General features: G+C 38.2%; 1 protein-coding gene across 1 annotated transcript in view; it reads left to right on the top strand.

Moving 5' to 3' along the window:
* The window catches only part of GRID2 (glutamate ionotropic receptor delta type subunit 2), a 730,780-nt gene that overhangs the window by 398,633 nt on the left and 306,071 nt on the right, over nt 1-26,076 (top strand). The window contains exon 3 of the mRNA XM_056362644.1: nt 22,330-22,614. Within this exon, the coding sequence (XP_056218619.1) occupies nt 22,330-22,614 (285 nt within the window). The remainder of the gene's footprint in view (nt 1-22,329; nt 22,615-26,076) is intronic.

Below are 26,076 nucleotides of genomic sequence, written 5' to 3' on the forward strand. Positions count from 1 at the left end.
AATGCCACAAAAAATAAATTTTAGTAAGGTGAAGTTCTCAGGTGTTAAAAAGTCAACAAATATCTTTATGGTGCTATCTTTTTAGTTTACTGTCATTTTTCAGTCTAGGAAGTATAGTGGGGAAACTGCCATGTCAAGAAAATAATTTCAGTTTGGCTGTATGAGTTTCCATGGAGTATGAAATAGTCTTATGAAAATAATCTGAGTTTTCCCCTTTTTTTTTCCTCCTAAATCAAAGCTGTACAGGAAAATGACCTTAGATTGGTAGCGTCCATGAAGTGTTTTGATTGTAGGAAACAATTTTTGTGTACTACACTAATGTAACTGCCAGTTAAGCTAAAGAATAAACACAGGTTGCCTTAAAAATAAGACATTTAAAGAAATATTTCCCATTCCTTAATAAGGAATCACTTAGATGTATTACTTTCTGAAGCAAGCATAGAGGTTTTCTGTGCTTTAAGTGAATTGAAATTGATGTGGTCTGAATGATTTGAGATGAACGCTTGCATACATGAATGTGATAAAAATAACCAAATAGAGCACATAAATGCTTGAGTGTAATGCATGTTGTACTTGTAATGCCTAGCTTTAGTACTCGCAAAATGATTGCAATATACATGAACGGAAGGACATATTTTTATATTTGCGGCCAAAATGGACTGCAGTCAAATTTGAGCTAGCTAAAGCATTTGGAAGAAGTTCAAGCAGTTGGCAAGCTATAAGCTGGCTGTTAATGAATGCAGGATATACTGCCATCTTCTTCTGGGCATGTGGATGTTTCTTTCTATACTTTGATTTTAGTGATGTTTTTGGATAATATATATGTTTACTTGGTTACATTCTTCTCAACTGCTCTCCCCCATCCCTAAATCCTGTTTTTAAAAGAAAAATATTTGTCTGTCATTCTGGCGAGGAGCCTATTATGTATTTCATATCATGGTGGGGTGTGGCGTGCTGTTTGAAAATTGCATTCTGATGAGAGTCAGTACATATTGGCTTGGCAACAGTTTTTTTTAATTTCTTCCATCCTAGATGTTGTGAGAATATATATAATCTAGATGCCCCTACTCCTAGGAATTCACCTGTTCTGAGAAGTGAACATTTCTCATCTGCTGTACCTGTGGGGTAATTTGGCAAAACATTGCATCCAATGAACAATCTTCTGACATCTGCAAGTTATTGGCGAGCCCCTGTCCTAGAGGTCTCTGGTTCCAACATCTTCCACCAGCACCCCCATCCCCACCTTAAACTGGCAAATGCTATATAGTGGAGATCTAAAGCCTCTATCACAGCAGCTTGCTCTTAAACTATAATGGATTGATTGGCTTGTGCTCAGGCCAACAACCGTTCTTAAAAGTTGCTATTTTTCCCTTTTTTCCCCCCAGATGAATGCTCTATTGGCTCATAACTAATATGCATTTACATGATTTTTTTTTTCTTTTCAGTAACTAAAAAACAGTGCAGCTTTCTGATTTCTTTTTGAAGGAGTGCAATATATCTGCTGTTTGCTTTCTGCATGATAATGCTACCGTAGTGCTTGTGGTCAAATATCAGTCACTGTTTCCCACAGAGATTTTGCTCCTGAAGCTGGACTTGGCACATCATGGCCAATCACCCCACAGCCAGTGAGCTAGCAATAGTAGTTATTGTCTCTGTTTGCTCTGCAGGGGGCTTTTATCTAGTGAGATCACCTTTGCACATCACTTCTCTGTAGCACCAAAAATAATTTATAACTAGGAGACCTATTTTTATGTTCACTTGCAGCTAAAAACAACACAGTATCTTGTGTATGTGTTTTGGGTTTGGGTGGATTTTTTTTTGACAGCCTCTTAGCACTTTCCAGCTGATGACTCATGCAGTTCCCCATTTCCAGGCTGTTTAGTCAAGGTGATGGCTCTCGAGTGGCTGCTGATGTGGGCTGTCATTGCGATCTGACATTTCCTTGGTAGAGCTAACAAGAAGTCTGCTTCTATAAAGGCCATGAAATTTGGGCCCCCCTGCTTGTTTTTCTTATAAATCTGGGAATATTGATTCCTCCAAAGCCTCTACAAATGCCAAAGGGACTGGAAAAAAATAAACATTTTCTTTCCTGCTCCACTTTTTTCTTATCTATGTTTCTCTCAATCTGCTAAAGTTGTTTAGATGCATGGGTCTCTAACAACATTCTCTTTACAAGTCCTTGAGAGAGATGTTATAAAGCAATAAGTATGGCAGTACCTTGCAATTGTGTAAGGAATCGTTGTTTAAAAAAACAAGTAATCAAGATTAATTTGCTGCTTCTTTCTGTAAGTTTTTTTTATAAGTACATTCAGGCTAGGGACATGCCCCAACCACTTAGAAACATAAATATCCTTCATACCAGGGTTAGTTTTGGCAGCAGGAAAGAAAGAGGCTGTTCTGAGGTTCAATGTCTAGACTTGCATTTGATGAAAGAAGGATGACAAAGAAGCAAGGGTCAAGAAAGTTTTAATTAAATGTGATATTTTAAGGATGATCTGATGACTTAGATCCTATCCAATGACTCAGCAACCTGAAATGGCCTGTGTGTAGTAAGGAGGAAAGCATCCTTGATGTTGTCATCCCCTCTTTCCTGAGGGATTACCAGGAGTGATGAAGCCTCTCTGTTAGGATTAGAAGAGCTGTTACCTCCAGCAATCTGATATGATTCTCCTGATGTTACAGAGTGATTTTCTTAACCTCAGAGTACTGAATAGTGCATCCCAGTTGATACAGAGCGGTACTATCAGTAGTCATGGGATAAGGCAACATTTACTTAGGTAAAATGCTATCAAAGAAAAAGAGCGTAAATGAAAGCGCAGTGGATTTTTGTTAAAAAAAGTCCATAACAGCATGGAGTTCTGCTTGCTTATACTAGCTTTGAATTTAACCTGGTTTTTCCACTCAGAAAAATTAATTATTGCTAATGGGAATTACACTGACACTTGTTTCTGTTATATTTGAAAATGGAGCTATTGTGCATGCTCAAAAAGAACTTTTTTGGAAATACTTGTGTGGGTCCACAATGTTTGGGGTTTTTTCCCAAAAAAAATAACCGGACAGGTTAATATGTGGACGGGATGTAGAATATTTGTCTTCGTATTTCTATTTTCAGTGATTTTTATTTTTATTTTTTAGATCAGCATCTCAAACATTTGGGCTCCCCTTATCCTAGATGAGTGAATGCTATGAACTTTATTTCTAGTTGATTGTGGGATGACCCTCATTCAATCTTTCTTCTTTCCTGTTGCAGCATCTTCAGTCTATAAAAATAACCACTTACCAAGCCTTTTAACTTTTCTTTTTCACCTGCATTATTTCACTAAATATAGACAAGGTTTGAAGATTGATCAAGTGTCATTTTTGTGGTTTTAATGTTTTTGACAACAAACCTTATAGAAGTAGTGGTTTTGTTCAGGTGCAAAGCAATAGACATTAATGAAATCTTAAAATATGTCAGTGAGGTAAATGGTCTCCCATGTAACTTTAAGCTCAATATCTATTATCACTGCCTCATGAATAAAGCTGTGTGTGCTCATTTGTGGTCACTGCTTAAAAGCATGTATGTCTCAAACTAGTGCAGCCAAGAAATTTCAGTTCAGGAAAGAATAAAAGCAAAGCAGAGTTAGAGGAAGCAGAAGGTGGATTCCTTTAAGTGCCTAAAATGAAGCTTTTCATATAGAATCATAGAAACATTTAGGTTGGAAAAGACCTTTAAGATCAGTCTAACTGTTTACTCAGGACTGCCAAGTCCATCACTAAACCATGTCCCTAAGCACCGCATCTATGCATTTTTTAAACACTTCCAGAGATGGTGACTTAACAGCTTTTCTGGGCAGCCTGTTCCAATGCTTCAGTACCCTTTCAGTGAAGAAATTTTTCCTGATATCCAATCTAAACTTCCCCTGGTGCAACTTGAGGACGTTTCCTTTTGTCCTGTCACTTGTTATCTGGGAAAAGAGACCTATCTACAGTTTCCTTTCAGATAGTTGTAGAGATCAGTAAGGTCCCCCTGAGCCTCCTTTTCTTAGGAGTAAACAAGCCCAGTTACCTCAGATGCTCCTTATGAAGACTTGTGCTCTAGAAGCTTCACCAGCTTCATTGTTCTCCTTTGGACATGCTCTAGCATCTCAATATCTGTCTTGTAGTGAGGGGCTCAAAACCGAACACTATTTGAGCATGACCTCACCAGTGCTGAGCACAGGGGGAAGATCACTTCCCTAGTCTGCTGGACACTGCTTCTGACACAAGCCAGGATGCTATTGGCCTTCTTGGCCACATGGACACACTGCTGGATCACCTTTAGCTGGCTGTTGAGCAACAGCCCCAGGTCTTTTTCTGCCAGGCAGCTTTCCAGCCACCCTTCCCCACCCCAAGCATGGGGTTCTTGTGATCCAAGTGCAGGACAAGGCACTTAATGGTGAACTTCATACAACTGGCCTCAGCCCATCAATCCAGCCTGTCCAGATCCCTTCGTAAAGTCTTCCTGCCCTCAAGCAGATCAACACTCCCCCGTCAGCTTCGTGTTGCCTGCAAACTTACTGAGGGTGCACTCAATCCCCTTGTCCAGATTGTTGACAAAGATATTAAACCAAACTCACCACTACTGAGCCCTGGGGAATGTGACTTGTGACTGACTGCCAACTGGATGTAACTCCATTTACTACCACTCTTGGGGCCCAGTCATCCAGCCAGCTCTCAATCCAGCAAAGTGTACACCCATCCAAGCTGTGAGTAGCCAGTTTCTCCAGGAGACTGCTGTTGGAGACAGCGTCACAGGCTTACCTAAGGTCCCGGTAGACAACATCCACAGCCTTCCTCTCATCCATTACGTGGGTCATCTTATTGTAGAAGGAGAGCATGTTTGTCAGGCAGGATCTGCCTTTCATAAATCCGTGCTGGCTGTTCCTGATCCCTGGCTTGTCCTGCATGTGCCGCGTGATGGCACTCAGGATGACCTGCTCCAGCACCTTTCCTGGCACCAAGGTCAGGCTGACAGGCCTGTACTTCCCCATAGATGGGCGGCACATTGCTAACCCCCAGTCTTCTGGGACCTTCCCAATTAGCCAGGACTGTTGATACATTATTGTTGATAAATATAATTTTCTTTTTATTATGGTAAGGAGTTTCCCTAGGTTCTGTAAGAGAGTATTTAGGATGTAGCAAAATGTTTGAAGGGTTTGATTTTATAATAAAATCCTTGAAGCATTATAATTTTAGTTTCTTTTTATGTTCAGACATTTGACTGTCTTGTTTGCATTTCCTGTTTTCCTGGAAGGATTTAAGTTGGGTTGGGTTTTTTGGTTTGGGGGTTTTTTGTACATTTTGCTTTGGGTGGCTTTTTATTGTGGTAGGGGTGGTGTGTGTTTAAATTTGAACAACACAAAGTAGTGAGCCCTCGGACAATTCCTTATAAGTATTACTCTCTTCAGCAATCAATAAAATGGCAAAATATTTGCTAAATGTCAAACCCTGTTTTGTACTTATGATTTTATAATGTCATCTACCCTTATAATACACATTTTTCTTTCAAAATCTATGTAAAAATCACCACAGGTTTCTTTATATTGCTGGATTTGAAAATTCTATGTCAGGGTTTTTTGTCCACGGATTTCAGAGGAAGCATCTCATTTACATTTGAAAAGATCGTGAGACTGTGGCATTGAGAGCATGTTACTGGGTACTAGGATAGAGTGTAAATTTTTGATTTGTCAAATGCTCTGTAACCATCTGCAGTAAAGGGGATAAATTACCTTAGTATTTTCAGAGGTCACAACAGGGTGAGATTAAATACATGAATTACGATGGTAGCAATGTGCATTTAGCCTATCTCACTTGAGAGCCATATCATTTGTCCTTAAGAGGAGCAATGCGATTGTAATTCCTTTCTTTAAGATGTTTGCTGGATATGTGTTCCATATACCTTCTCAGCAGTCTACTAAAGACAGCTTGGATGATATGGGATTTCCTGCTTGTGTGCAATTAGGCTTCTTGGTTTGGCTGCTGAAAAGAAGAGATTAAAAGAATGCATCTACCCAAAGCAAAGTAAGTTGTCTGAAGTTTTTGTAAGAAGCAGCAAGGGAAGTGAGAGTTTAGATTCACAGAATTCCTAAGGGAGGAGATTTTGTTCTTTTACGTGATAGCTGAGTGATTCATGTATGCGGTCAGGATATAGGAACCACAAGGTCTTTTCTGCCACAAAAGAGTTCAACTTATATCTCTCATAATCACTGCACTATGACAGAACGTCTGATAGGAGAATAGCATGCTGCTGGACCCCTGAGTTACAGTCCTTGTTCCATTACATGTTTGACAGCCTATGCAAAAGCGAAATGGGCAAAGAGGCAGTCTGGGGCTTCACCACCTGGTATACTCCTGTCCAAGTAGTAACAGGCTTCTTTGGACTGGGTGCATGAATGGTGGTGTTAAGTAAATAAACCTGAGTTTGAATCCTCCACATCTTGAGTGACTGCTTTAATAGCTCGTGTGTTGATTATGTGTGTAGGCATTATTCACAAGTAGTAAGTCTCTCCAAGTAAGCAGGGCACAAAAAATGTGTTTTTCAGCAAGCTTATAATGAATAAAAAAAAAATGCCCAGTACTACAGGCCCTCAAAGAATATCTGCATTTGGGTTGCAAGGGCTGTATCACATAAAGAAAATGTTATTTAGCACTGTGGCAGAGCAAGTGGGTAAAAAGAAGGGTTTATGAGCCCAAATTCAGGTGAACCAATTCAGCAATTTGAAGGCATCAGCAGGCTTCTGGATGGAAAACCGGTGACATTTGCTTGCAGAGACAACTGCTGGTAAGAGTTATGCAGAGGTCCTGTCTTAAGCCTTTTAAAACACTGCAGCATTTAAAATCCTGCAGCAGCCTGTCTGTGCTGGGGGTTTTACCCATCCTGTCTGGAATAACTGTAGCGGTAGTGATAGATTTCCTGAAAAGATGAAGTTAAGGTATTACTTTCAGTTCCACTTTCTGTCATATAGCCTTCAATAGATCTGTACTGATTGACCTGAATTGGTAAAATTCATAACGTAATTGTTATGAACTATAATAGTCTTTCTTTTAATATTACATTACAGAGTAAATGCATGGCATACAAAGTAAACATGATACCACAGTGTGCCTGCATTGGATTGGTTGGAGTTTTTTTCCCCTGTAATTTAGATCACTTTCAGCATGTGCTATCTTAGTTCAGTTTGTAAGACCTTGTCTTTAGTTTGTTTAAATTACCATAATTTATAGTATATCTGGCAGTGTCCCCTTCCTGTTCATAACAGTTTGGAAAACCAAGTGGTATTGTAGATGGAAGTTACAGGGTGAGAACAATAACATCTAGAAAGGTGGTATGACCCTTGAATGTGGAAAGAAGCATGGCTGTCAGTATCTAATGGCAAGTCAGACAAAAAGTGATCTTTGCCAGCCAGCCGTTCCTCCTTTTGTGTCACAGATGTCTGCCTCCCCAGTGCCAGACTGTCTTTACATAAAGGTTTTCCCAGTATAGTTTGTCCAGGCTTTCTTAACATCATAAGGATGTGTTATTCAAAAATCCCCTTGCTTGAAATGATCAGGTTTCTGATTTGTGGAATTGATAATCCTCTTTATTTCAGCTGCAGGAAAGTGGTCATAACCTGTATTTTAAGAAAATTGCCCTACTACTTTTATCATTCTTCATGTGAGCAGTGTTCTCTATAAAACATATCATTTTTTAATCTATTTTTCATAACAACCATACTGTTAACAATTCCCTTTGCAGTTGTATCTATTAAAAATAAAACAAAGGTATTGGTCCACTGAAACAGTATTATGTGCTATAATCTTCCTTTGTGAAAAGAGGAAACGCTTTACAAATAACAGTAGTCCCTAGCTCTGCAGCAGGATGTGCTACTGTGAATCTCTGAGCCTGTGCCAGCTCCTATTAACAGCAAAAAGACAATAACCAAAGGCAGTGGGCAGTTCACGTATTCTGCAGCGAAAAAAGTTTCTATTTCTGTTATACTCCCAGGTATAAAAAAATTGCATGTGAAGAAAGCTGTCCTTCAGCTGTTAGAAACATGCCATATCGTGATGTCTTGGTGTACGCATGATTATAGGGCGGTAGGATACATTCAGCCAGGGACTGTATCTCAGAACTAACCATGGCCTGAACTGCACATTTGTTATTTTTGAGAAACAGCTGAATCAGATCCTAGAAAAGGTGACGTTTGAGGATCGCTTATGGTCTGCAGACCTCTGGAACTTCCTCCCATATCATAAGAACTTTTATGGTATATTTCATTGCTGTTCTCCAGTGAAATCTGCAAATCTGTGTTTTGGTGGTAGACTTGGACACCTTCCCAAGAATCTGTACATGAAAACACAAGAGAACTGATCTCCCAGGCTCCTCTGTGGAAGTTCACATAGGACTTTACTGCAAAACACAGTGTAGATAGAGAAATATCTATATAGCTTATTGTCTTTATGGCAAACATCAAAAGTGAGGTTAACACACAAGTTCGGTGGTAAAACTGTGGCTGCGGTTTGTTCTGCTGGGGAGGTAGGCTGAAGCATTTCATACAGGACTCTTCAAGGCTCTATACCTGCATTGCCTTTGAAAAGAAAGGAAGTCTTGGGGAAATCAAGGCCCCTCAGGGTGGAGCTGGGATAAGGCATGTTGATGATTGTTGATGATACCTGGGAGGCATTCCTAAGGCATTTATGGAGTTAGATTGCCTTAAGTGCTGATTGGCACCAAGCAGTCCAAATACTATGAGGGGACAAGAAAAAAAAAAGCATCTCCCCTTGAAAGAAACTGGTGAGACTGTTAAATTAATGGGAAGAGGATTCTTTTTTTTTTTTTTCTCTGCTGTCTCCCCTTTTATTTCTTACTTTGGGAAGTGTAGTAATTTGACAGTCATATGTGTTTCAAACTTCTGTGCAAATCCTCTTGTTTCATGGTATTTGATATTGCTCATCTGCCTTCATACAAAATAAAAAGGAATTAAAGCTGCGTTAATTCAAATGTCAATTTTGAGCTAGAAAAGGCTTTCATTTTCTATTGTGGAGACAGATTCACTGGATTTTGCGTTATCTTTTGCACTAATACTAAATGTGTGCCTGTGTTAATTGAAACTTTACAAACCACTGACCTTAGACTTTCTGTGGTTGGATGACTTAAAGGCTTAGAAATGCAGGCATCTTCCACAAACGATGAAGGCTTATGTTCTTAAAGTTGAAACCTGTCTTTTTGTCTTGGTTTTGCATTTGGCCCATGCAGCTTATCCCGTATACTCCTGTGCACAAGGAGAAGTTGGAGACAGTCATGTGATAACTTCTTGTATACATACATATTTGTGTGTATGGGTGCTGCAGACATACCAAATAAGAAAATATTTGCATATAATTCTTAAAAAAAAAAAATCTGTTATATTGAGTACATTCCTATTAAAAATAAGCTGGTATTAAAAGCAACAAGGGGGAGAGAAAGAGAAAAATACAGGCCAATGGTGCCTTAGTACATAGCAGTCTGAAATTCCCCTGCTAACAAAGGAAAATAATTGATCGTATGGAACTTGAGAAATGGCAAAGTGTACTTTGGCTGTCTCCTCACTAATTCATAGGCAAAGATCAGGCATACCTGTTGCCAAAGTCAGAAAACTTCACACCTTTCAAAACTGGTGAAATGAGATCATGGCTATTTGCTAAGCTTAAGCCTCCTGTTTTATACAAGTTCTGCAGAAACAGACTTACAGACAATGGAATAATGTACTAGAATTATGCAAACTCATGCATTACAATGCATTTTGAAAATATTTACTCTTGGCTGTAATTAAATTTCTGAAAACTGACCTTCCGTTTTTCTGTGGAACACCTCTTGCAGCACACTAATGAGATGCAGTGGGAAAGGTAGGCAGTGTCTGTTCTTTGATCAGACTAGCCCAATGGCACAAAGACCATGTAGGCATTGCTGCGACACCCTTGGCAGTATTCACATAACTAAGAAAATTGTGCTTTACTCAGCATTAAAGAAACAGTTTTGAAACACCAACATTTTTTCTGTTGTGCATGTAGGATGCATACAGCAGACTTATTTCCTGCTTACCTAAGTACTAGGCAGTAAAACAGACTTTTGTAACTTCAGCTTTTCCGATGTTAATCTGTTATATACCTCAGATATTGAGCTAAAATGGGAATAAATGTATGTCCTTGCTTTCATAAAGTATTGGTCATGCCTGAATGAAAAGAATACTGTTTGTCAGTTCTTTTCTCTTTTTTGCCTCTTTCCTGTCCTACGGCATGGCATTTGTGGTACTGCAGTTCAGATGGTATTATGTAGTACTCTGGTTTAGTGCCAGTTCCAGGGCATCCCTGCAAGCTATGCAAGCTAAATGATAGTGGGTCTTTTTTTCCACACGGGCGCAGAACTTGGTGCTGGAGCTAAACACACAGGTGTGATGCCCCAGAGGCATTTAATATCTGTAGCTAACATCCCTGCGTTTTGTGCCTCCACTGTGACATTGCATAGAAAAATCAAGCCGAAGAGTATGAAGCTATTTGCAATCCACAGCCAGGAGCTCTCGATATACACAATTATCCTGGTTCCACTCTCATTCACATCCAGTAGTGACAGAAGAACTTGCTTGAAACTTGTGAGGTCATACCAATGCAAAATGACTAAATATCCCAAGAAGGCAGAATCCTGTAGTGGTGTAACTACTCTTGCATGGAGTTATTGTGGCAGTTGTTTCATGAAGGCATTGCAGAAAGGAGAGAAAATCATGTCAGTCACTACATGAAATACTGCACCCACAGGACTGAAGACTGCAACGAAGGAATAAAGTTGCTGGTATCTGAAGTAACACAGTGAGCACAGGTGCTTAGATCCAATAGGAATTGAAAGTTTTTCAGAGTGGAAGAAATTTGTAGCTTCCATTTGAGCAAAAAGCAAGCAAGTAGACTCAGTAGTTCAACTGCATCACTCCATGTGGTGGACCTGCATGTGGCACTGCTGCCTTGCGCTATACAGCGAAAACTACTTCTGCTCCAATTTTGGAAGGTGACACTGGTTACGTGGTTTTGTCTTTGTAAGGGAGAGGCACAGTTCCAAAATGCTACTTACAGGCAAAGGAAAGCTTTGCCTCTGATTCCAAACAGGATTTGTGTCAATCGATTTCTCATAGTTGGTTGGTTATGTCTTTTGTTGTACATGTGTCTCTTTATTGTCAGAGATGGGTTTCAAATCTCCTGGCAATCCTATTTTACCATGGTATGCACGGTTTAGAACAACTGCTGCTTTCAATTAAGGTTAAATGTTTACTGTTACCTAAATGCTCCTTATTGAAAATGTTTATTTTCCATTTTGTAGTTATGTAAATTTCTTTTTCTGTGACTTTGGAAAAAGTCAAGCAACAGAAAAACTGTTTTACCTTCTTTTCCTGGCATCTCTTGCAACCATTAAAGTCAAAACAATCTCAGTAAAAGGTTGCAACTGGCACCAAAGGAACATTGCACCATTATTATTCCTGGAGTAAGGGAGAAAAAATAGACTTTCAGAATTAGGCATATTTTGTCTTTTCTCTCCTCTTCACTGCTGCTAGGCTCTGCTTCTCCTTTGCCTTTAACATGCACCGTGCTGATTTTTCCTCAATGCCCTTTTAACTGACACATTTGTCAATGCACTGGCTATCTACCACTTCAGCTGTTACAGTATCACTGTTACTGGCCTCCCTCCTGTATCTTCTGCTCTCTTCTATTACTCCCACATCACAGCAAACTACATCCTCCTCCTTGATGTCTAAATGGATTTATTACTTCCCAGCTGCAAATCTCACTGTCTTATCACTTACCATCTAGCATTTAATACCCTTCGCTATGACCTCAAAGCTGTGATTACATCCTTCACTCTTCATATTATGTTATTGTTGTTCCTTGTGAAAACATGTGAGTTCTCTTTTTTTGTTATTCCTATGCCTTCCACTGGTACAGTTTTAACATTCTGAATTGATAGACTCACTACATAAGCATTGTATCCTCAACCCTTTTTAAATGTGGTGTTCTGGCTTTCACCACCTTATGTAGTTGCTAGTGAATATGTAGCTTATCTGAGGTTGTTCAGACCAGTCATGCTGCATATCAGACATGAAACTATGCTGAGGATGTTTGTAAGTAATGTGAGTTCAGATGCTGGTTTCCTCTGTTTCTGGTACCAGATACCTAGTCTGATATAAGTCTATGCCTTTCTCCAAAATGCCCAATCATGAGTGTTTATTTCCCAAGAGTTGAATTTTCCATGCGTGGTCATCACAACCCGTTCCTTCTTCGCCCTTACCTCAATACCTTACAACTTCCCTTCAGTGTAACAGATTGCCCAGATAAGCTGTGGGTACCCCATCCTTGGAAGTGTTCGAGGCCAGTTTGGATAGAGATTTCAGCAACCTGGTCTAGTGGAAGGTGTCCCTGCCTGTGGCAGGGGGGTTAGAACTAGATGACCTGTAAGGCCCTTCCAACCCAAACCGTTCTATGATTCTATGAACACTGTATGTGTAATTTCCTTGTGAAATGATCAGTCCTTTATTGAATCTTTCTACTTCTAATATATTCCCCATGTCTGCTGGCATTTTGTGCTATCTGCCAAGACTGTCTTACAGCTGCAGCTCTGGTTTTATTTACCTGATTCATTCCTTATTATGTATGTGCCTGTGTTTCAGTATTGTAGTATGTGTCCCCCATAATCAACAGTGCTCTTGCTGTGGGGTCACTTATACATCAGGAACTCTGTCACTTAATCCTGTTGTTGTACGCCACATTGCCTTTCAAATCTTTGCTTTTCTTAAAGCTTAGTTATATTGGACTCAACATAAAATGCTTTCAATGGCACAATAATGCACAAAACAAACAATGAAAAGCTGCAACAAAAGACTTTTTCTGTCTTTGTGCATGTTTTAGCTTGGCATGGAAAACAATTTCCTTGCTTTGCTTTCTGACCTTGGGCAAGTAATTCCCCTTGGCACATCTGTGGGGTTTTTTTCTTCTGTGAAATAGAGATGAAGATGCTGAGCTTGTTTGCAAAGCATTTTCAGAGCTACAAATAAAAAACTGTTCTATAAAAGGTAGTTGATATTTTTATTCTTCTCATGATTGTTATTCTGTGTGTCAGTCAGTGAAATAAGCACAATGTCTATTCTTAGCAAATAATAATGGTGATAGTTGTTTTGACTCGTCTAAGGTTTTCTTGAGTGGCTAAGTTGCTAATGGAACTGATGTTCTGAACTCCTACAGACTTCTCAGTTTTTTCACACCCATGTATTTTTTGCAATTTATGTACTGTCTTCCTTGTGGGTGTTTTTTTTTTTTCTGTTCTTATACAAAGCTCTTTTATCTTGATGTAAAGTCTGTTTCCTTCTTTCATGGCAAATGCAAGATCTAGTCTTAGTATTATTTGCTCTTCAAATTGCTCTGTTCAATTCACTTGTCTACTAGAATTGCCTCCTTTTTTTCTTTGCTTTTTTTTTTAAAAAAAGAGAAAAAATTGTGTGCCTTTTTTGGTTTATGAACATAGTTTTCTTTTTCTACAATGTTAGATTAAAAAAAAAATAAAATTTTGTTTTACTGTCCCCTTAGCAGAACATTCTCGGAATGTTGGTTGTTTGCACTGTAGGAAAGAAAGCTCTCCCAGATTGTTGCTCACAGATTTCTTTTCCTTTGGGGGATGGTCTTATTTTGAGCAGTATTGTTCAGTAATATCTATGCTTGGGAGAATGCCAAGCTCATCTAGGGCAGCACAGGCAGCTCTTTCCATTGTAGGGCTTCCAATTAAACTAATGCTACCAGCTGTGTATTCTTTTGTCTGCCCTGGACTAGGTTGTGGTATTATGCTTCACACTGCATCTCTGCAGCAGATCCTGTTGTCTCCATACTAATAGTTTGGGCAAGAAAGGGAGGCTATGAAGCATGAGCACTCAGAAAAGAGAGGAGATGTAAAGGAAGTTCTGGCAATGTGAATTACGCTAAGAAATGGGCCTTCTAACCTTGGAAAAAATCATTGGGGGAAACACAAATGTAATCCTTTGTATTTAGATCATGCATCACCTGCTTTACAAAGGTGTCAAAGTATGATAATCACCACAGCATAAAAGAAATCAGATTAGTCATCCAAAATTAGTCATGCTACAAAGTAATAGCAGAGGCCGGACCAGGATATGAGCCTCCAGATTTTCAGTCCAGTGTCAAGTCCTCTGATTCTTGTTTCTTCACACTGGAGGAGATGTGGTGGCATAGGTGGGGAGAAAAAGGTTTTAAAAGAAGAGATGAGGGAGGAAACATGAAGAGGGAGAGCAAGTTGGTTTGCCTGACTGGAGCAGTTCCTAAGGAGAGAGGGAAAACAGGTAATGGGGGGATGAAAGTCAATATTCTGCAATGCTTAGGCAGGGAAAAAAAAAAAAAAGTAGACAGGAAGGTAAAGTTAGATCTGAGATAGAAAGGCTGGAAGGGAAAATTGCTGACAATCTGTCTGGTAGGTGGCAAGGAAAGTGTAATTTTTGTCAAACGGCATCAAGTTTAGTGTTTTATTCTCTCAACAAGAATGTTGCCCTGACTTGTTTTGAGCAAGTCCATAAAAAGAGAATTGTTGATACTCAGGGTTTAAACAGGTTTTTTGTTGATGTTTTCTCCTCAGTACTTCTACACAGCATTTTAGAGAACACAGAACTAGAGTAAATCCCTATGATTTTATCAGGATGTCATCTTTTGCTAAAATTGTCTTCAATTTTATATTAAGACAGCCTTTTTGTTTCTGTATAATTGCTGCTATGCAGCAATTGTCTGCTCTGCAGCAGGCAAGCTAGCTATCTAAAAGGGTATCAGACCCTATGTGCTGCTTAATAACTTCTCAAACAGTGCTGGTTAGGGAGATTAAAATATTCAGCAACAGTGCAAGGGTGAAGACGAACAAACTAAGGGACAGAGGAAGTCGCACAGTAGACTAAAATAATATATGCTTCATCATTAAATAGTTAATCAAGTGTAATCTACTTGGCTACACATGAAAAGCTTTCATTTTGCTGAATGGATGAATGGAAATCGCTCATGTGACACTTTGAGCAAGGATGTTAGCAGTAGGTGAGATTTGGCTTGTGTCAGTTGAGGGATCAGCACAAAAAGAGGGAGGAATTTGGAGTCATTCTTGGAATCTAGGCCCAGATTTCCTTGCATTCCTTATTTTCTAATGGGCTACATTAACTTTCAGATGGACGTCCCCATTGGGATGTCAGGATCCTAGAGGTCAATTTTGTGATGCATCTCTAGCCCTTTCTCGATAAATGTCACTGCCTGGCTTTAATCAATTTAACCTCCTTTCCCTGCCCCTCTCCACCCATTAGCACTCATGCAGAACCTTTCTACAACAGTGCTGGCTGACAGAGTCTTCTCTTTCCAGGCCTGTCAGCACTACAACCACTTTTTACCTCAACCACAGGCACCCTGAGAAGCTGTGGCACTTTTTGGGGGAATATACTCATGTTCACGTACTAGAAGAGACAACAGCTTAAGCCATTCTTCAGCTGAAGATGTGTGGCTGTGTAACTTCTTTAAAATGCTGGGGAGTTAACAATGTTTTTCAAAGCAGTTCAAGCTTCTTGAAGGGCTAAAAGCCGTCCCTCCTCTGAGACAAAGCCTGGGTGCAACTGTTAAATACCGAGTGAAACCAGATTCAAAAAATAGAAGACATCGTACTGCTGTTTCTCTACCTGATGGGGTAATCTGGCAAGACACATGCCCTCTGTGTGCCTCTAGAATTGGACAAAAGAACTGCAGGTTGGCTTGGAGGAAAAAAAAAAAATATCCTGGACTTTCGTCCAAAAAAGATAACTTGCGGAGCCTTCCATTTGGTAAGCTTTGCCAGCTGTGCTTCTTTCATGCTCTCCCATTGTGCCCTGCAAGAATTGGTATCAAAATACCATTTGTGTATAAGTCTTACCTGCCTCCTAACTTGTGAGACTTCTAGTTTATTTTTTCAAGGCTCAGATGAATTATTAAATTTTAATATGATGGATTTAACATTACCATAATCAGCAAAGCTTTTATACAGGAAGAAATCTGACCCAAAAAAGATGCTCACAAAATGCTTTTCAGTAAAAACTTCTAAAAGCGTTTGTGGTGTATTGTGCAACAGAGATGCAAATACACTCTCTGGTAATATTTTTTACTCTTAGATATCAGAAGTTTGGATGATTTTTCCCAAACAAAGAAATCCCAAGGCTTAGGAAGCACAGCTGTTAAGACTCAAACACAAGTCTGTTTTAGAGTCAGGACAAACTAAAATCCCTTAAAGGTTAATTACAAGTGAATTTAAAATACTGTTAGCTGTCCAAGTTGTGTAAAATGTAGTGGAGGGTAGGGGGAGATTGGCTAATGTTTACAGAGAAGATGTAAATGAAATGGCTTTCTATAGCCTTATCAAGAAAAGGAACAGGATAGAGTCTGTTCTCTGCACTGCAGAGGAGAATATTCTTTAAAATCCAGTCAATTTTTTTTTCCTCCCATCTTACCCTTATTTCCTTCTCAATAGTTTTCAAGATATATTAAAAATGTTCTGTCACTCATCTTGAAATAATTCAGTTCTAAGTCTGAGATGAACCATTGTGTTATGAAGGCAAAATAATTTGCAAAAGAAGAATTGCTATCCAAAAGTGACTAAGAAGATTTATTGAAAATTTGAAGCCAGGCTCACTTGATCATGGGTCTCATAATCACATTTTATCCTTACTTCTTGCATCTGAAATGATGAACGCTAAACAGAAAGACCTGTAGTTTATCTGTTTAAACTTCTTGTAAGTTTTTATGACTTTTTTTTTTCCATGTGAACACATTATCTTTCTGCAATGAATTCACAATTGTTTTGGGACTGTTCTTTAAAGATGACAAAGACCAAAAAAATTGCATTGTGGTTATCATAGCTGCTTGAGGAGGAGGGAGCAGAACATCTCAGTGAAATAAATCCAGACTTCAAACTTATTTCTTACCCTTTGCAACAGGGAATTTACATGCTATGGTCCTTCAGTCTTCATCAGCATCCCTAAACTAAGAAAGGATTTGAGGAGCAGCCAGAAACATATTATTCTCAAAGTAAAAAAAAAAAAAAAAAAAAAAAAAAAAGCTTATATTTTCAAAGCTACATAGTAGTTCTGGTTTTTTAATACCTATTTATAGATGTTCAAGTCACCTAATGTATTCTGCCCCTTGAACCAGCTTTTATTCTGATTTGGATGTGAGTTAGTACAAATTCAGTGATGGAATGGATGATGAATTTCCAGAATGTATTAATAAATATGTAAGTATTCTCTTAATGACTAATGTATGGGGAAAACCTGAGTTTCTTATGGACTTGATTTTTCTCCCTGACCTCTGACCAGATTTTAGGTTCTTGGCTATTTTGTTAGAATGGGGAACAAGTCTGAATATCCTTTCAGAGAACCTGTGATCCATCTGGTGGTGAATCATACAGACCCCAAAAGAGAGTAAGAAGATAAAAAGCTATACTCACCTTCTAAAGAAATTAAGGGAAAGCTCATCTGGCACAATTGTATTGAGCCCTCTTGGTTTCAGAGTGCTTGATAGCAGTTTCAAAATACAGAGTGGATGCACAAGATAAAAACTTGTTTATAGACCATCACTACGTAGTCCAAATCAGAGATACTGGTAAAGAGGGTTTTTTCCCCCAGCTTTACATCCAGCTAAATAGCTCTGAAGCACTACTCAGTGTGGGTAATATGTGGAAAACATCCAGGAGCAGTGAGATTGAAATTCTGCCAGCTTTGAAAAGGATGTTGAGGGGAATGACACTGGGGCAGGTCAGGCCCATGGGACCAGGACTAACAGGATTTAGATCTAATTCCTGTTCACCCAACATAGGCTCACTCAAGCAACATTAGAGTTCTGGAAGGACCCTGGTAATTTCTAAAATATAGAAGATAAAAAGAAGGACCCTAAAATACATCTCTGATTATTTAAAGGGATACTACCCAACCCACTTTTTAAGCACAGCACTTAGCATTTTCCAAAAAATAATGTTAAGGGTTGGTCTGACTTTTTTTAACCAGCAGTTTTAATAGGAGCAAAATTTGACTGTTTCTAAGGTCTCCAGATATCATTTACTATTTTTCTTTTAAATTTGGCTCATCAGTTTGTGGTGTATGAAGGTAATTTGTTATGATTTATCATCAGGAAGAGAAAGAGAAAAACAAGTAATATGCTCACATTTATAGCAATAGTAAAATCTCAATATTTGTTTTTTCCGCCTGCATCTGTTTTTAAATTTGCTCTTATTTATAGATTTTTAATTTTTTTTTCTAACTTACAGCAACTAGTAGTTACTTAAGGACCTAAAATTGTTTCCATTTTACAGAGAACACATTTTAAGGACACATTTGTAACCATAGCCATTTAAGTTCTGCTTTGCTGGAAGTGCTTATACCAGCTGATAGTCTAGATGTAAAATATTTCTTTCAAATTGCATTGGCTATGCTCTTTAGTCTTAAAAATAGCATACTGACCAAAAAATTAGATTTTTTATTTTCTTTAGAAGCCATGCCAAACTAGCTTAGAAGAAATTTTACTCTAAAAGATTGGAGTTTTGTTTTGATTGATTTTTGATTGACATTTAATTGATGATCAGCCGAGTAGTGTTGGAAATTCAGTAATTTTGCATTTTGAAAAAGACAAGATAAGCTAAAGAGTTAAAAGTAATGCTGGGTACATGCTAGTGTGTGCTATACATGCTCCATGTATATACAATGGAAAAACATTTTAAATTATGTTATTTTATAGGTATTCTTAGTATTATCCCTATGTTACGTGTAAAATTCTGTGGTGAGTTTTACTCCTTTAGCTGAAGATCCAGTTTTTAATAGCATCTGCGATCTGGTGGTTATGAGGGAAAATGAATGTCTGGACAACTTACGTTTAAACATAGCTAATGGTATGGAACAATAGTGTTTTATGAACACCATTACTAATCTGCTCCTTGTTTGTTAAACTTTCAATGGAGCTTTTCAAGTCCGTTTGAATTGGACATCTCTCCTGTCCTGACTGAGGACTTAAAAGACAGAGCAATATTTTTCTCTCTCTAGTTGATGGCAAAGTAATATTCCTTGATCATATTGGCAGCAGACTAAATACCAGCTTCAACATACAATCTCTGAGGAGGTCATAGTAGATTAAATTGCAACAGAGTTTTGAACAGCAAGATAACATTTAAGTCCTTATATGTGTATATGTGTGAGCATGTGGATTTTTTTAACACAGATGGGACAAAAATATCACTTGGTTATCTTTTTGCTCAAGCTTAAGAAGGGAATGCAAGCAGGATTTCAAATATGCTTGAACCAGAGGTTTTAGTCAATTGATAAGATATAATTGAAAGATTTGGATCACTAGGAAAAGGACTTAATAGGACTTTTGTTTGTGAAACAAACAAATAGGGGGGAAAAGGGTTAAGAAAATGTGTAGACCTGTCTGGTGTTTATTACCAATCAACTCCTCTGCTGGAACCAATGGAAGTTCTGCTTGACTAAGGAAAATATCAATATCATACATAAGGTTGACATATCATATAGGCTTTACTTCATATGTATATATTGTAGAAATCCTATTTCTGTTTAAACAACAATCCAGTCAAAGTGACCCTGAGGCAAACTCTGCAACTTATGCACTCATCTTCTAGAAAAACCTGCCTCTGAGATAATAGCCCTTTACTCAGGAGCTAACTCTCTGTATGTTAAGTAGTCTCTAAGTGTACAGGAATAAGGTCTATTTGTGAGCATAATTAAGTCCATATTGCCCCAGTCCAGCACACAGGATTCTCATAAGCATATCATGGAAGAAAGAACCACACAGGCAACTTCAGTCCTGAGGCTATTGTAACAAATGCGGTGCAGTGTCAAGAGGGAAGATTTTAATCCTTTAATCAGTTTGTTTGCCAGTATTAACATTCGTCCCTGTGGAGCTAAATGTACCATGCTGTTTTCTTCGCCTTCATGTTTCAGTAACAATTTTCACAAAAGCATGTTCCCTACTTCATAACATTATTGGGAGTATAGTGGTTATTCTCAGTCTGTAAGTGTGCATGGAAATTTAGACATTTTCAAGCAATTTTTGTAATGCAGTTCTACTCTGCCATATTTTTAGAAGTCTCATTTAAGAAACTGGAGGGTCACGCTACATATTTTATTTGAACAGGTGGCATCAGGACCATGTAGACTTAAATTTTTGCTGAATCAAAAGCAGGCTTTTGCAAAATCTAGCATCAATTTTATTTGTCTATCGCTATCTAGCTATGAAGTTATCTATTGACATATAGATAGCTACAGGTATTTATTGATGGGTAGATCAATATTTGAATAAAAATTGTTTCTCAAGCTGTAGTATCTCACTGGGATATGCAACCTAGATATTGCAGTACTTGGTGCAGGAGAATGATATATCAAGAAAGAGATTCAGCATATCCCTAAAAAAGATAACTTGACAAGCCCTTTATCTTTGTTGAAAGTGATGATGAAGAATGTAACAACCAGCATAAAAGAATAATAGCTAGTAAGATTGTTTTGAAATGTTCTGAATATTCGAAACTTGTGCAATACTGATAATTTTTTTGTCTAATTACCAATGATATTTGGTACCTTTCTGAAAAAGGATACTTATGGTTATTGAAAATGTGTTACTTTTAACCTGAAGCCCAGAAGCTGGCCCAAAAGCTGAGCTATATTCAGAACATATACAGAGGGAACATTTTGTCATAAGCCAAAAGACTTTGAAACCTCTCTGTGGGAACACTTGCCCTCCCATAGGTATCTGCATAAACATAGTCAGAAATGTTCCCATTGGACGGAGTCTCAGTAGGATAAGTATGCCTTGGGAATCGTGGCATGTTCCAGATATCCATATTTTAATAAGAGTAATGCACTGGCTTTAGAAGGTGGTTCTCTGCATTCCTGACCTCTAGTGCTGTCCTTTGCTACAAAGTCAGTCTCCACATGGGCCTGAATGTGGAACTCTATTCCTCACACTGTAAATAGTCCCATTGAGATCGGTAAATGTTTGTGAAGTAAAACATTACTTACTGTGAGTAAGAGCCATATGATATGAGACAACAGGTCTGGTGTTAAAATATGGTTTTGTATTTTTAGGGGAATATATTTTCACATGTGGGTTTCTTGTTTTTACCTGCACCTGTTTTGTGTACAGAATATTCCTGCAAAATAAGTAATTGCACAGTTTAGCATTAGCTATTCATATGTGAATATATATTACTCTTTACCATTCCATTACCTAATGTATGTGTGTAAATGCAGGTTAACTGCACATGTAGCTTTGCCAGTGGCAAATGGAGTATTTAAAAATTTAGCCTTGGATGTGCTCTGGGGATTATGCTAAAAACCCATGTTGTCTCTTCATTCAACCTCTCAAGTCTGTTAGAAACCTAATATAAACACTTGACTCTGCTTTATTTCACAGGGAAATCCTTCAAAATTACAGACCTAATCATTATTAATCCCTTTGATATTTATTGATTGCATTAACATTAATCATTATAAACACCTTTAGTATTAATGTGGATGTCATTGGTGGTATACTTCAGACTGTCTGCTGTAACACAGCTCTCATTAACAGGACCATTAGTTACAAGATGTTACTTTTTGCATAAACAACTCCGTGCCTTCCTTAAAGAAGCCATAAGAGTAAATGTGTATACACTGTTCGCTGAATTTTGAAAATATTTTGCTACTTATGATTAGCTTTTTCATGGTAAAAAAAAAAAAAGTTACATAAGATTATTGCATATATGTCTTAAAATCCAAAAGGAACTCATTTTTTTGCTTGCGCAAGTTAATGTGTGTAATCATATACATAGTCTTCAAAAGTTGATGGCAAGCCTGAGCTATTATTTCTTCAATTTTTCTCTGTATAATGAAATGATCCTATTCATGGAGCTGTTGTGCTAGACATTGAATAGTGTTTATCTCCTTAGGTGATCATGTTAATCTGGTAGTTGGAATCAGTTCTTAAAGTTCCTCAGAAGGCCCAGGGGTGGGTGTCATTTTCAAGGGGTAATTCATCTCTGGGCAAGGTGCACAGGGCAGTCTTCCAGCTTTCACCACAAGACAGCTCAACGTGAATAGAGAAACCGCATGATTTTAATGAATTTCAAGTCTAAACCACTCAATGTGCAAATTTTTTTCTGTGTTTTACTTGATTGAACCTGTTGTGTTGCAAATACCAGTGTCTGCATTTCAACAGCAAAATAGGCCCTACAGGCTGAACCCCTCTCATCTTGAATATCCCTGTGTTGTCTTACAGCCTGTGACCTGATGAACCAAGGTATCCTGGCCCTTGTCAGCTCCATTGGCTGCACTTCAGCAGGATCCCTGCAGTCACTGGCAGATGCCATGCACATCCCTCACCTCTTCATCCAGCGCTCAACAGCAGGAACACCGAGGAGCGGCTGTGGGCTCACCAGGAGCAACCGCAATGATGACTACACGCTCTCTGTCCGCCCCCCTGTCTACTTAAACGATGTCATCTTGAGGGTGGTCACAGAATATGCCTGGCAGAAATTCATTATTTTTTATGATAATGACTACGGTAAGTATGTATTTAGCAGGGTAATTGTGTTAAATCTGTAATTCTGTTGAAAGCAGTCACGTTACATTTTTCTAGTCTTCCAATAAGTTACGTTTTGCTTATGAACATTTATGGTTCTGTCAGCATTTCACAGCACCTCAGAGAAATCTATTTCTAAAATCCATCAGTGTTTACAGGTTTATTTGATAAGTTCTTTGAGCTTGCTGATAAATGGAGAACTCTTCTGGCTTTCTATTCTGCCAGTGTTTATGAAGCATAAAAGTTTTGAGCAAGCTCTCTTGTTTTTTGGACCGTAGAAATATAAGGTGACAATTCAAGCAGCAACATGTAAGATTTTGCATTCTGTAGAACTGTTTATTGCGTGGTGAATCTCTCCTCTTTGTTGGCATATATTTGATGGCCAGACGCTGAAGCAGTGGTGAATGTAGGTCAGAGGCCTTGGCAAGAATTGAGCTTCTCTTCATAAATGTAAAACTTTTAAAGATAACTTCTGTAAAAAGAATAACTTGAGGAGGAGAGCCTGTAGAAGACAGTGTTCCTTCTATTGAGTTCATTTAGTGTTCCTGAAAGGTGCTGAATTGATGATTGTGTGCTAGAGTAAGTGCGACACAGATGGCAGCATCACAAGACTGCGCCATCCAACTTGGTGACTCAGCTGAGTTTAGAACAGATATTTTCTATGGCTGAGAGGGGAGCTGGATAGTTCTCCCTAGTACAGGTGCATTATCTAACTGATTTTATGATCTTTTTCCTATGGAAAATTGCTTTGAAACCAGACCTGTTTTCTTCAGATGCATCCATTATTCAGAAGTAATCATGACTGGTTTGGATGAACATTTTAAAACTTATTTTCAAAGTTAAGGAAAAATGCTCACTTCAGCGATTCACTGTGCATAATATCTGGTGCATTCAGGTCAGATGTTATTGATTTTTTTGTTCCCCAGCTACATAATAAATTCTTAAATTAGAATGATAGAAAATGATGAATAGAATTCCTATTTATAACAGAGAAGCACCTAAAAGCATCAGCCATAGGATAAGGAAAACACACACACAAAAACCATCCAAAAAGCTTGCAGCAAAGAGTATATTTGTTCATGGTTTATGAGTTTGGGCATTTAAGTAGCAATGTACCTATGAAGAAGATCATAATCTTGCTAGCTAAAAGATATCCTCTTGCATGTATTTTTGAGTTTAAAAACCTTGAACCAATTTTGTAATTAATGGTTTTGAATAAATATATTCATACATACTAGTTTTAAATTATGCAAGTTTCATTGTTTAATTTGAGAACGTAGTTCAGACACTATGTCATTTTGTTCTTGATTTGTGGGTAGGAATCTGATTATGGTGTGACTTATGTAACACAGATGTCTGCCTACAAGGAATAAGTTTCAGACTTGTAACTCATTCAGTGACATGTCATCCCAAGATGTGACATTTGGCAAATATTAAGTCTTTCTACCAGCCTCTACGGTGTTCTGGCTTCAGTAGTCTACAAGTAATGCCATACTGGCTAAAATCGATTGCTAATCTGACTCTGATCAGTGATCACTATCATATACATCAGGGGAAAGTGCAAAATTTTTCTTCTACATTTAGTACATATTGAACAATCTGTTCCTTTATTAACCATTTGTGTGCTTTAGGTGGTTTGGGGGGGATGGGGTTGTGGGGTTTTAGGGGTTTTGTGGTGGTGTTTTTTGTATATGTGCATAGTTTGGGACTAATATAATGAATAGAAAGGTTTTAAATGCAGCCTGAGTTTTCAGTTAATCTGCAGCTCTGGATAGGGCTATTACCTATGCAAAGGTATGTTTCTATAAATTGTGCTAAATCCTTAATTTCAACAGCCATCCTAGGGCAGCAAGCAGTTTCTATAGTCTTTTTGCTTCCTACATTTTGTTTATAAAACTTTATATTTCTGATTTCATTTACTATCTCCTCTTCCACCTTTAATAAGGAACAAGAGAACAGACGTTTCAGATCACCAACTGTAACCTGAGGCCTCTCTTGTTATTTCCATTACCATAGGAGTTGTTCTTTGTCTCTCTTCTTGCTCATACTGGAATGCCTCTCTAATTCCTCCCTACCCTGTTTCATGAGAAATCATTAGGCTTGACACATTTTGTCTGTTCTTAATTCTTCTAGTCAGCTTTTGGTCTATAGCAGTAGTTTTCCTAGTACCTACGATGACATTATTTTCTTATCAGTCCCTAGAGAGCAATCTTGCCAGGAGCTTATTATAAATCTTAACAAACTATGTCACTTTTCCCCCTTTTCCTGCTATTTTATTGATATACTCAAAGCATTTCCAGTATGTTAGCAATGCACGTTTTCTCTTCCCAGGTTCTGTATTAGCCATAGGAGGGCTTGCACAGAGTGGGAGGTATGGAGAAATTCAGGGCATGAAAAGGGGAGCTGTAATCACTTGTTAATGGACTGTAGCGTGGAGAAGTTTGAATTCGGTGTTCATCCTGCTTTGAGCAGGAAGCTGGACTACACCATGTCCTGAACTCCCATCAGATTCTAATTCTATGATTCTGTGATGTTTGGGAAAGCTGTTCATATAGATGGGTGTATAGACGTGAAATACTTTAAAAAATAAAAATCAAAAAGCACGACATTGGTTTGGGTTTTGTAAAAGAGCGTTGGCCCAAGAATCCCAGATTACCCTTTGCTTCTGTGCCTATTTTAGAAAGAAATCAAGACTGGGCATGCAGAAATGGGGTGGAAGTCCAGGGGTAAACAATCCCATTGTTGTGTCAGTGCAGCTAAGGGTGGTTGAAAATCCCTCCAAAATATCCCACTCATTCCTCAGCTTGCCTGAGAGGGTCTGCTGCAGTGTGGGACTTACTGCCTTTCTCAGCTCATACAGACCTAAAATCAAATTCTGGTTGGAAGTTTTGCTCAGTTTAACTGCTTGCAGCAGTTTCGTATTAGACATTTCTATGTAACATTTAGTATTAAACATTAAAGTAGGTGGGAGAGCAACACTTGTATTAGAATTAAATTCATATTAGGAAGAGATTATTGATATGTTTTGCACTGTCCTCTGCAGAACTGGCACTTGTGCAAACAGCAATTTCTTGCCCCGGTGAGGCTTTTTGTATGTAGTGATCCTTCCTTCTCAAGGTGTGTGTCATAACATTAAGTGATGTCTCCATAGTGTAAATGGCACTTGAGAAGTAATGGGAATATAGATTCTAGTATGTGTTAATCCTTTTTTTTTTTTCTTTTTTCTTTTCCCATTGTTGCCATCTTTTTGTAAGTTAGAAAATATGAAAATGCTGTTGGAATGGTTCCAGCAACCAGCAGAACACCAACACTTTCCTTTCTGAAAAATTTTGTATAGTGATTTAATTTAACAATTTACAAAATACTTGAGTTGTATTACTGAAATTATTTCCAATACTTTCACTCTATGAATGAAAACGTGCCCTTCATATTTAAAATAAATTT

The sequence above is a fragment of the Falco biarmicus genome, chromosome 1, assembly GCF_023638135.1.
Source record: "Falco biarmicus isolate bFalBia1 chromosome 1, bFalBia1.pri, whole genome shotgun sequence".
Taxonomy (NCBI): Eukaryota; Metazoa; Chordata; class Aves; order Falconiformes; family Falconidae; genus Falco; species Falco biarmicus.